The sequence below is a fragment of the Phaethon aethereus genome (assembly GCF_964289735.1).
Source record: "Phaethon aethereus genome assembly, chromosome: 1".
In the NCBI taxonomy this organism is placed as follows: Eukaryota; Metazoa; Chordata; class Aves; order Phaethontiformes; family Phaethontidae; genus Phaethon; species Phaethon aethereus.
In genome coordinates this window covers 84,923,687-84,936,599 of record NC_138575.1, presented here as the reverse complement: position 1 = coordinate 84,936,599, position 12,913 = coordinate 84,923,687, and the positions used below count along the sequence as shown (strand labels likewise).

General features: G+C 45.1%; 1 protein-coding gene across 1 annotated transcript; it reads left to right on the top strand.

Annotated features, from left to right (window-relative positions):
* Positions 1-738: 738 nt before the first annotated feature.
* On the top strand, positions 739-10,386 carry LOC309409786 (killer cell lectin-like receptor subfamily G member 1; the record flags this gene model as incomplete). The annotated part of the gene is made up of 5 exons (XM_082006002.1): positions 739-856; positions 6,350-6,442; positions 7,192-7,343; positions 8,984-9,087; positions 10,049-10,386. The coding sequence occupies 5 exons, from the start codon at positions 739-741 to the stop codon at positions 10,158-10,160; spliced, it is 579 nt and encodes a 192-aa protein (XP_081862128.1). The 3' UTR covers positions 10,161-10,386.
* Positions 10,387-12,913: the final 2,527 nt, after the last annotated feature.

The following is a 12,913-nucleotide window of genomic DNA, read 5'->3' as shown; positions in this document are numbered from 1 at the left end:
TACCCTCCCTTCAGGTATTTAGATACATCAGTAAGATCCTCCCCAAGATGTCTCTTCTCCAGGCTAAACAGTCCCAGCTTTCTCAGCCTTTCCTCATAGGAGAGATGCTCCAGTCATGTCATCATCTTTTGTGTTCCTTTGCTAGACTTTCTCCCGTAAGTCCTTGTCTCTCTTGTACTGATGCTGTTGAGATGTTAACTCAGAGGGTCTTGAGGGATGTCAGCTCTAAGTGCCTGCCTGTGTCTCAAGCACATTCACACTGAGTGTTGGGTGAAGAAAGAGTTCCCACTAGAAGTGTCCAAAGCTCACGTGACTTTTCACCTTGTATTATCGCGATTTACCTTTTTCACATTGTGCTCTTGCTATCCACCTGCTTCTGTGCTGAGAGGGAGCTCTTCAGAGCGTCACACATTCTCACAATTACTACCTCAGTGTAATCACAGCCTCTAGCATCGGCAACAATTAGAATAGCTGTGCACTTTGTGATTAATCACCTCTTCCACTAATCGCTGTTCTTAAGACATGCCTCATCAGGTTAGGAAATGGAAGCTGTTGCACTTCCATTGCTCTCCATTTAGTTGTAAATTTCGTTATTTTGAGCAGCTGGAGACAGAGATTGCGACTTCACATTTTTTTGTCTTCTGAATGTAGCCTCAGGTTTCCTGTTTCACAGGCGTTGAGCCCTGTCGCTCAACAGCCTGATCGAAACATCTTGTCATACGCACTCTTTGCTTTGGCATGGAGGGAAGCAGATCAGAAACTTCTGCAGTCGAAGTGAGTGAGGAAATAATTTATACTTCTGTCAAGTTCTCTCAGACTCCACTGCCGAGAGCCAAAGCTGTACAGGAAAAAAGAGGTAAGGAAGCTGGATGAGGTAGGTCAACAAAAGATTTTATTTTGAGTGAAAGCGAGACCTAACAAAAACACTGTGAGCTGGCCACTGATTTTGAGTGCGAGCTTACGGTGCTGTTGCTTTGGTTCTAAAATTACCACAGGTATTTTGATGTGCTAAAAACCAATGGGTCAGAGACCCAGCATTGTTCCCCTCTCTCCATCAGACCCCTTTCGGTGTCAAGTCCTGGGCGTTCAACCCAGGCATCCTTTTCTCTGAAAGACATTTGTAGTTTTAAAGTTGTCTGCTTGTCGGCAATAAGAGATTGTCAGCAATAGTTCTTTGAAGGGCAGGCGAGATGCGAGTACAGATAAATTAGAGGCGTATGCTAATCAGAGATCAGAGACAGAGGAGGCATATGAGATCATCCAGTCTCTCTCCCATGGGGCTCTGCAGGATTCTTTTGTGATACATATTTTCCTGTGTTTTCTCTGTTCTGGTTTTACATACCTCCTCGTGAGCAAATTTTCAGCTTTTGCCTTTAGACAAAATGGAGGGCATTTTAACTATCAGGAAGATTTTCATAGTGCTTTCCTTTAATTTTCTCTTTCCTTATTTCCACACCATTCCCCCTGTTTCAGGCCTTGCTAGTGTCACACTGAGCAATTTCACTGGCTGCTTAGTTGAGAAATACCACCTTAGAAGAGCAAGATTTTGCATTGGTGATCATTCTTTTTAAGTGTCTCCTTCCCATGAGCTGATTGCTTTTCCTGTAAATGCCCATGTGCTTTAGACAAGCTGTGTTGCATTGGCTGCAACGCTAATGGTTTACCTTAGCTTTTTTCAGAGCTGTTACAGCAAAGGGGCCTCTCACCGTGGGATATGAGATTTCTATGCCCTGATCAGAATAACTGCTTATATCTGTGGTTGTTACTGCTGCCTGGTCACTTGCTGCACTATGGAAACAAAGCCATCACAGAAACTGCCAAGTTCCTATCTGGTAACCACACTCCATCCGCTTGGAAGGCAGTATTGCTTTTGCATGTGTTTTCATCAGAAACGGTGTTTTCTGTTACATCAGAAAACACAGGGACATCCCTTCATTCCCTGCCATTTGTGTTCACGCCCACCCTGTTGGAGGTGGGGATTACCAGATGTCCTCCTGAGATGTTTGCAGTTTTCTTTTTAGTATTCCTCCTCTCCAAATTCCTTTAGGTACCCTCATCTTTTTGAGCTAAGGACAAAGTGCCTAAAATAAGGAAGCTGATCTTTGAACACACTTTCTGTGCATATTCTTTTATTAGTTCCCTTCTCTTCTGCATGTGAGGAGTCCCTAAGGAGTACCTTTCTTCAGAAAATCTTTTTTTCAACTCTGTCTCCCCCTCCATCACTTTTGAGAGATGTGGTCTAAGGTATTTCATCTCTATTTTCAAATGCACACCCTTGCTATGAAGTCATCCCTGCGACACAGTATCACAGGTATATCACAGGTGTATAGATCAGCCTTCTGGTCAAACCAGCACTTTTTGGCTCTCAGGAACTCCTCAAAAATGAAGAGTTACCCTGGGTGTCAGCTTCCAGAGAGCCTTAGATATGCCACACTACAAAAATGTCAGTCCAGCAGTCACTTAAGATGGTGTTAGCCTGTGTGGCACGCTTGTAGTAACAGCGATAACCAGGTCTCTGCCATAGCCAAGGACAAGATCCTTGTTTCTCAAATCCTCCGCCCTGGCCCTAGGTAGTCATGCTGCTCTCATACTGACGTAGGCAGGAGCTGAGGGTAGCTATTTGGGACAGAGCAATGTCATTCTTCCGATTGTCCTAGAAGACTTGAATTAACAAATGCTAATAGTGTTCAGTTTTTGAACTGAATCTGGACTCCAAACCTAAAAATATTGGGTCACATTGCTTGCAGATGAATACAGCATATCACAGTCATTTTTCCAGAGCACTGAGACACCTAACAGGGTGTTTTGTATACGAGAAAGTTTTAAGATTGGATATTTATATTAAACGTCCACTGGTCCCCTTCTCCCTTTCCTTGGGGAGACTTCCACAGTTCCTCAGACAACTACATGGAAATATTTCTGGATTCAGATTTCCCCCCTCTGTTCTGAACTTATCTCAGGTATTTCTCCCATTCTCTTCAACAAGAGTCTCACATGTAGTTCAAGGGCTGAGGATCAAGCACAAACCCTTGAACCTGTTTTAAAAAGGGGGAACTGCAGGGACTCCATTTTGCAAGAGGTAAAAATCCTGATCTATGAAATTTTTCATTCCACTTCCCTGGATTGATCACTGCAGTTCAAGTGAGGCTTAAATTCACCTCAACCACTGCAATATGACTTTCCCACTTCACTTTCTTTTTTTCCTCCCAAAATTACCTAATGGTGTAATTTTTCATTTTTAAGAACTGAATGCTCCCACTGCTCGTGGTTGTGGAGGTGCCCTGGCATTTTGTTTTGATGCTGAGTCGAGTCAGTTCCTTTTTTCTGCAGTTGGTTTGAAACAAAGGAGAGTGAACCGCTCTATTCATTGCCAGGAGACACCAGCTCTGTGCCCGGTGCTGACGCTCAAGGATTAACTGTTTCACTGACTGTCATCCCAGTCGCCTTGTCCTGGAAGCAGTTTTCCCTAAAATCAGGAACAGTGATGTGCACGATGCAGGAGACAGCTTCTTTAAGGAGGCAAGAGAGGAAGGAAAACAGAAGCGCAAATCCTCAGAAATGTGGTCTCAGAACAAAGAGTTATGTTTCAGCAGATATGTATCCCCTTTTATTTAGTTTTCAGTTGTCATCTGCAGAGAAGCAGCTCCACCCTACCCTTAATCTCGGGTTGACCCCATTCTCTTGAGGCTTAATTTGATGGCAAAACCCACAGTCACCAGAGATACAAAGGTGACCTTACCAGAGGCGTAGAGAGCAGGCAGAGAGAACAGCTGCCCATTTCAAGTCCTCCAGTTCTCCCATTGTCCTCTTGAGTGAAGCTGAGGAGTGGGTTGTAAAGGAAAAGTCTTTCTATATTTTGTAACTGAAAAGAGATGGTGTTTTGTTCTTTAACAATTATTAAAAAAATAAATGAATGTTGCTATTTTTAACTATGAGTGGAGCAGGTAGAAGATGCTGCAAGCTTCTGGAAACCTGAAGCTTGATACCTTAGAAAAGGTATTACCTTAGGAACTTATTTTAGCCAAAACCGCAGGTCCAAATATGTAGCTATAAACCAGAAACTGGTCTTAAAACTGGTGAGCCTGCAAACCACTCTAAGATAAAAATAAGTTAATTTTTTATTTATTGATTGATCTGGTTTACTTTCTGTATTTGGACAAAGCTTCCAATGCTTAAAGAATACGTTCTAGCTTTTAAGTGAAGTTCCTTCCCCTTCTGTTTTAGTGCTGGCTTTCTTTTGACCTTCCCACAATATTCTTGATACGTGATGTGCATTTGTTTTCAACCTCCACTGAGAGATCCTAAAAAAAGCCTCCCCTACTGCATACAAATATTTTATTCTTTTAGCTACCCCTTTTAATTTCTCTCTGACAAACTTCCTAATTTTCCTGGAGTTTTCTATTTTGAAATTATACCACAATGCAATTTTGTTGTTGTTGGTGGTGGTGGTCGTTTTTGGCTCTGTTGAATATCGGTGTGTTTGTGTTCACTGTGGCAGAGAAGCAGCTGGATGGAGCCATGGCGAGCCGGGTGGCCTGAGCACGGCTCACGGCAGTCACGAGCTGCTTCGCTTTCTGTGTTTCCTGGCTCACCGCTCTGCGAGGTGCCTGTTAATGGTGCCTAAGCATTCAGTCTCAGCATCATGCCCTGACATGGCATTTGTGTAATTTAATGTGATCAATTGACATCTGTCATCACTGTGATTCCCTCACAGTTGCTCTGGTTTTTTTTGCTGGTTCATGAGTGCTGTCACCATCCTCGTCTGGAAGTCCGTAATATAATTCCAACACTATGCATGTAGTAGTATTTGCCTGGTCTGTAGGAATGCTGTTACTGTCACTTCTTGATGCAGTTAGTTATTTAACCTAATTTGACTGTAAATTTACTTGAGCAGAGAACAGCCATCTCTGTCTTCCCTGTGTATTTTGTATCCTATTGCTGTGACATCCTGCTCACATCACTTCTTCCACCAAGTTTTCGATGTGCTTGCTATGGTAGTGCCTTTGGTTAAAGATAGCCTTCCCCTTCCTCCATCTTATTCCTTAGACTCCTAGCCTTTTTTGAGAGTACAGGTATATTTCTTTGGGTCTTGTGACATGGCCAAGAGAGAAGCACCTCAGATTTCATGAGCTCCACGAGGCACTTTGCCGCTGGATTTGGGTAGAAGGCTCTGGAGCACCACAAGAGCTGGATGTGGTATATAAGCTTAAGAGAGAAGCACAGGGAAATCCTGGGTTCCTCAACATCAGTAACCATGAGATGCACATCTAGTGCTTCTTAGACAGTCCTATTGTCTGTGCAGCTGTCATACTGAGATTAATAAAACAAGCAAACCAAACCCTGCTGGAGCTCATCTGTGGCAGTGTCATCCTCTCCTCAGCCTGGGAGAGAGGAGATTTTAGTGCTGAGATTTCAAACGCCTTATGGAAAGAGAATGCCTCTCAGGTTAAACACAGCTCCGGGAGACAACAACAGGAAAGCAAGGTGTAGCCTGGAGGATAACATGTCGTGTTGTACATGAGCGGATCTCTACACAGCAGTCCTGCCCCACCCTTTGAAAGGAAGCTGTGCTGGGCTACAGTGGAGGCTGTGCCAAGGACTCACCCTCTGCCACTGGCAGCAAGTGAACAGTGGATGGTGGTCGTGAAAGTATGGAGGGGCATCCCAAGGTCTTCAAGGCTGGCCGTCCCATCCTACCACCCTGCCACGGGACGGGTGGATGAGAGCATAGGACTGACTTGCGAGTGTCCTGGGAAGATGTAATGTGACTGTCCGTCTAGGCCTGTGAACAGGATTCTGAGGCTAAACCTGTTGCTGTTGCTGAGAGAGCTGGAGGAAAGGCCTTGGGTTTCTTTTTGCATTTAAGCTGGAACATGGTGGCTGTGGCAATACAGTTCTGTGTTTCCACCCCGAGCTTCAATGCTGAGGCAGGACTGTATTTGCTGGGAGGCTCCTGCCAGCATGAGGTGCCACATGGTGCCTGCGGGGCTCTGGCTGGCTGGAGGGATGCCTCCTCTCCTGGGGACAGCTGGACCAGCCAGCTCTGTGACCAGGCTGGGGCAGAGCTGTGGCTGACCTGGAGACAGGTACAACCCCTGGGAAGATCAGGTAGGGACTGATGGTCCTGAGCCCAGTTGCAATGGGGCCCTGGGCTGGTGGGCAGGGGTAGGGGGAGGTCCTGGGGAGACTGGACACGGACAGTGATGGCAGTGATGTGCAGAGTGTAGGCAGACAGGGATGCTCTAAATAGTTTCCTTATGAAAATGCCCAGGACACAAGCAAAGTGCATAAAACCACTGTCAGTTTTCATGTGGCTCCTGTTTACTATGGTTTCTTTTCTCTTTTACAGTTTCCTGTCTGTGGCCAGCAGTTGTGCCGGGCTTGGCTATAGGCTTTGGGATACTGAGCATGTCCCTAGCGATTGCTTTGATTTGGAAGATGAGTAAGTGCACAAAGGGGTGCTGAGGATGACCAAGCAACAGCAAAGGACTGGAGACTCATCTAAGCACAGGAGCTCAGATCCTGAGCTCCATTACATGGGGTTAAACCAGAAGCTATTCTAGGTTTCTACCAGCCTTAAGTACCCACTGCCTATCCAGAACATTTTGAAGAATATATGCCTTGTGCAGATCCCAGGCAACCCATTTCAGATCCTGTGGCAAAGAACAGTGGAAAATATTGGAAGATTCTGTAGACTTGTCTACTGTAATTATAGTGGTAAACTGTAGAACAAATATGCAAGTTCTGTAACATTCTTGCATGCATGTAGAAGGTGCTAGACCATGTGGGAGAGCCTACTGTTTACTGCTTAAAATCTCTTCACCTGATGTGTGACATGATCACACAGTACACACAGAATGATATAATTTTTTCCCTTACTTTTTGCACACTCACAGTGTTGTCTGCTTTCAGACAGATAGTTTTGGTTCTCAGGTGTCTGAATAGTTCAGAGGAAACCCAGGCGAGGGGCGAGGGTTCAGAGTGTATGTGACTCTTGTACAAAGATTTGGAAATTGCACAGAGGATCTGAAGTTCAGTGTTCATGCATTTGTTATTTTCAGATGCTTATCCTGACTTGTGTTTTCCGCATTGCAACTATCCAGAAGAGTTGCTTTTCAGCAGGTCCTCGCTGACAAGTGTCTCTCTATTGGCTAACGGTAGAGAAAAGCTGGTATTTTGATTCCTTTACAGGTGACTTTCACCCACGCTGCCCTGAGCAGTGGGTGGCCTACAGAGGGAGCTGCTACTCCTTCTCCAAGGAGAAGAAGGACTGGCATTCCAGCCAGGAATCCTGCCGGGCACAGGGAGCTCATCTCCTGGTGATCAGCGATACCTGGGAAATGGTAATGTTTTCTTATTCTTTGAGGATCTTCTTTTCCTTGCAGATACCTCAGTGACTGACATCCAAGCAGTGCTGTCACTGTGGCAATATTTCAACTTTAAAGGAGAGGAAGGATTTATGACTGCCATGTTATAATGCGCTTCCAGTTTCAGTATACAGCTCAGAAGTTCCCAGCAGGCAAAAAAGCAAAGGGGAGAAGGGAGAGGTGAGGGTCACTGTCAGCCACTCCCTGTGTTCACGCACAGATATTTCTTTCTCAGTCTGTTTTCAGTGCTTACTTCCTGTCTCTGCCAAAAAAACTTAGTTGTGCTGGTGAAGTCAGAAACCATCTGTTCCACTGCTCATTTTCCAGCAGGTACTCACTGAGGGCAGGGCATGTAGGACCACTAAAGAAATGGGTAAAACTGGTCACTAGGCAAGTGAGGCACGTCTGCCTAAGTAGAGCAGAAGTACTTGATCTGGTTTTGTGCAAGCCAAGGCTTATTAGCTCAGGTCCAATGAACGTGGACAGCTTCCAATCCCTGGACAGAAGTTGCATTGTATGATGTTCTGTGGGGGCTTACAAAGCCAGGTCTCTGCTCGACTGGGAGTATGTACCAGGCTCTCACACTTGCTTAGGCAATTCCTGATTTCTTGGGAAACACCCATGTTCCCCAGATTACCCATTTCTCTGTGTGAAGAAAGCCTCCCTGGTGTGTCTGCTTTCTTACTACTGTCTCTGCTACTAGATTGTTACCTGTTATATATGCTCAAGGACTTGCTAGCCATGCCCTGTGCTGCAAAGGCTGTGACTGCTCAACCTCCCTTTGCCAGGGAAGTAGAATCACCTCCAAACCACCAGCAGAGTCAAGCGTTTCTCAAGCTACTCCTATTCCCACCACTTTACCAAGCCAGCTTTGTTAATGCATTTGTGTGAAGATGTCTGCTCTGAAGCTTTGTTTATGGCAGCAGGAGATAAGCAGCCCAGCCATACCACTGAAATGTTGCTGCTGTTTGGTTTCATTGCAAACGTGGACAAGACAAACTTCTCTCTCTTGTCTTTGTCTTTTGTGGGTGGGCATGGGGAGGAATGTACTTCAGGAATGAGTTTCTGTTGCAGGCTTCACCTTTTAATGGTAAACAGGAGTTAAAGGTTAGGCAAAAGGAAATGAACATTGAAAACACGTAGGAGGAAAGTTTGTGTAATATTTAATGAGCTTTGGTCCTGGGCTTTTTACACAGATCTGTCAGTGTCTGCACTTCCTGCCCTGGCCTGATTTCACCTTTGTTAATACTTTGTATTAGTTTGCTAGCTAGCTGCATGGTAGAATGTTAATATTAATACTAATAGCATATGTTCCTACATGAAGCTCTGTGTAGGAAACTCCAGGAGACTGGGCTGCAGTTGGTTCACATTATTGCCCTGATAAGTGTCCTTTGAAGAATCTGCCCGGGACCCTTGAAAGCAAGCTTGTGAGTGTACACATAGTTATTATTCCAGGCATGATCTGCAGGGCTGATCTTCCTGATTAGAAGGTGTGGAGAAGCAGTATTGTCAACCACTTCAGGAACATTCAGGCGAGAGGATTTATCTTGCTTATCCTTACCTCCATTTTCAGGCTGTCTTTCATTAGTCATTTTGTAATTCGTTATCATTTCTAGGACCTCTTCAAGAGTATTCAAACAGGATGTTTCTGGATTGGACTGAGGAACAGCACAGGCTCTGTATGGATTTGGGAAGATGGCTCTATATTCAGTGGCACTAAGTGAGTTTCATTCTGTTTTAAAAATGAAAGTGCTAATTCAGATTGCCTGGTGTTCCACAATACCCAGAGTTCCTGCACCAGATCTCAGGAGCTTTCTTCTTGGGCAGATTTTCTTCTTGCTGCCACCTGTACATCACTGAACTCAAAAGGGTCTACTTTTTACTGCCCTGCACCTTGTAGAGGCATGTGCCTGTGAAACGCAGGGCTAGTGTTAGTATCTCACTCTCTACTTCCCTCCAGCTGCTCAGACCAAGGATTATTTACCTGCACTGCCCATACAGTTGCTCAGTCAGAAAAGCATATGGTCCATCTTGGCTTTACTGGGTTTAACCACCTTGTATCCATTCTGACAAGTGTTGGTGTCACTGGGTACGAGGACTCTTTTCTGCTTCCCTGGTGCCAACCCAAGTCAGAACCTTAATTTTGGCTCAGTCTTTACTTGGACAAAACTCGACATTCTGCATGAGGGAAAACATTGTGATTTTGTGCAATGACTTTGCCTGGCCCTTTCCTTTTAATGACAACTAAGACAATGAGTTAGTCTCTAACACTTCTCCAGCAAGGAAATTTGCCCAAGATTTCACTGTCAGTAGGTCAGTACCCTAAGCTCTTGGCTTAGTTCCCTTGTAAAATCCATCTTTCTGTTCCTTGGAGACGATCATCTTTACATGAAATTCTCAGCACTGTGGTTCTCATGCTGGTCGATATCACTGCCAGTGCAGGGCATCGTGTCTATGTTTGGTTCTGATTTGGGTTCCACAATGGAAAAATTACTTAGATGTGTAATCTCCAGGTACATAGGTTTTATGGTGTACATTTTGTTTTCTAACAGCTGCCCTTTGGAGGTTGCGTTTTTTCACTTCCTCTGGGCTCCACCCTTCAAAATCAGATGTTTTTTCTTTCTTGCTGCCAGGAGACGATCTCAGCATTTTCTCTCACTTTTGTTCCATGTCTCTTGCAGGGTCCTCTCTAACAGCCCTGTGCAACACTGTGTTGTCCTGATGAAAGATCACTTTCAGGCCTCCAGCTGTGAATTTTCTGCTCCATGGATCTGTGAGAAATCTCTTAGATAAATCCTATGCGCATTTTCATCTCATAACCATCTCATCAGTGGCACAAGTGGATCATTGTCCTGCAAACCAAAGCTCTACACAAGACCAAGAACTTGCCCTTTCTACATCCTCACAAAGGTTTTTTTGCAGGGACAGGTTTGTTGCCTGTAAGGGTGAGTTATCCTCAGTAGCAGATCCATTCTTAGTCCACATCTGTTGGTTTACTGCTGTTTGTGACCAGATGAGACCTGGGACATATTCCCGCCCCTAGTCTTTTCTTATTTGTCCTATAAGGGTAAACAAAAGTTTTGTCACAGAAGATGCTGGGTCTTCAGATCTCTGAGGGTGAGCTGACCATTTTGCTCCTTTCCTGAGCATCAGATTTCATTTCCATTCCCTGCATGTCCATTGTATGGTGCCAGCAGGACCAGGAAAATGAAGCCTGCCAGAAATATAAACACATTTCTCCAAGTGGCAACCCCTCCTTTTGCATCCTAGTTCTATGAATGGGAGAGGAGAGAGTGAAATGAGACTGCAACTTCTGTAAATCCAGCCGTGAAAATAAACCTTCAGTACTGCTCTTGATCAGAAGTGTGTACCCATGTCATTACTTCTCTCTGTTGGAAGGAACCAGCTGCACGCAATGTTTTACAGGCCAACTTCAACCAAACTAGTCAAGAGGCTGGACCTATGGAGATGAAGGAATACAGTTAATTGTGTGTTATTATTGAATCAACTAAGAATGGGTTTCCCTCTTCACCTCTGCAGTTTCATACTGCAGAGAGAGGAAGCAGTGGACAAATCCTTGTTACAAGGAGCTTTCAGATCAAATAGAGCAGAGACAGGCTAAGAGTGTGAACAGCATAAAGCCACAGTGAACATTAAGGGTAGGACAGCAGGTTGCATTTCCACACAACTGGAAAACTTTTTTCCACCCAAAGATTTTGTTCCAACAAAGGAAGAGATATTTTATTAATTCTCAATTTATCCTATTTATCCTAATATATTTATATTATATTCCAATTTACTATTATCAATTTATCATTGGTTTGGAATTGCAGTTCATAGTCTGATGCAGTCAGAGCAGTAACTCTGACAGGACTGCCTGATGATGTCTGCCTGTCTGAAGGTTTGACCGTACATGTCCAGCACATCTGCTGCATACTAGCGGGCATACGCTTGCTGAGCCTATATGAATGATCTCCGAAGAGCACCCAGCAGCTGTGGCCTGCTCTGAACATCTGCCTCACTATGCATATATGACATGGTGCACAGGAGTGTTTCTGTGGGGATTTCCCAAATAGCAAGTCACAAGCCTTGGTTAGTGCATGTTAGTGGTAGGTGTTCTGAGGTGTGTGTTTGTTCTGGGAGAGACAGGCTGGAGAAATGGGCTGACAGGAGCCTTGTGAAGTTCAACAAGGAAAAGGTCAAAGTCCTGCACCTGGGGAGGAGCAACCCCATGCACCAGTACAGGCTGGGGGTGACCCAGCTGGAAAGAAACTTTGCAGAAAAAGACCTGGGGGTCCTGGTGAACACGAAGTTGAACATGAGCCAGTGATGTGCCCTTGCTGCAAAGGAGGCAAATGGTATCCTGGGCTGCATTAGACAAAGTATGACCAGGAGATCAAGGGAGGTGATCCTTCCCCTCTACTCAGCACTGATGAGGCCACACCTGGAGTACTGTGTCCAGTTCTGGCCTCCTCAGTACAAGAGAGACATGGGCATACTGAAGAGTCCAATGAAGGGTCATAAAGATGATGAAAGGGCAGGAGCATCTCACATATGAGGAAAGACTGAGACAGCTGGGATGGTTTACCCTAGAGAAGAGAAGGCTGAGAGGAGATCTTCTTGATGTATATATAATAGAATCATAGAATCATAGCATAGTTTGAGTCGGAAAGGACCATTAAAGGTCATCTAGTCCAACCCCTCTGCCATAAGTAGGGACATCTTCAACTAGATCAGGTTGCTCAGAGCCCCGCCCAACCTGACCTTGAATGTTTCCAGGGATGGAGCATCTACCACCTCTCTGGGCAACCTGTTCCCATGTTTTACCACCCTCATTGTGAAAAATTTCTTCCTTAGATCTAGTCTAAATCTACTCTTTTAGTTTAAAACCATTACTCCAACTCCTTGTTGCAACAGGCCCTGCTAAAAAGTCTGTCCCCATCTTTCTTATAAGCCCCCCTTAAGTACTGGAAGGCTGCCTTCTATTCTCTAGGCTGAACAACTCCCACTCTCTCAGACTTTCTTCATAGGAGAGGTGTTCCATCCCTCTGATCACTTTGGTGGCCCTCCTCTGGACCCGCTCCAACAGGTCCCTGTCTTTCCTATGCTGAAGGCTCCAGAGCTGGATTCAGTACTGCACGTGGGGTCTCACCAGAGTGGAGTAGAGGGGCAGAATCACCTCCCTTGACCTGCTGGCCATGCTGCTTTTGATGCAGCCCAGGATACAGTTGGCCTTCTGGGCTTCTGGGCAATAATGTATATTAATATATATAATGCACCTGAAGGTGGGTGCAAAGAAGACAAAGCCAGGCTCTTTTGAGTGGTGCCCAGTGACAGGAGCAGAGGCAATGGGCATAAACTGAAACACAGGAGTTTTTCTCTAAACATCAGGAAACACTTTTTTACTCTGGGGGTGATTGAACACTGGTGCAGGTTGCCTGGAGAGGTTGTGGGTGTCTCCATCCTTAGAGATATTAAAAAGCTGTCTGGGCATGATCCAGGGCAACTGATTCTAGGTGGTCCTGCTTGAGCAAGGGTTTGGACAA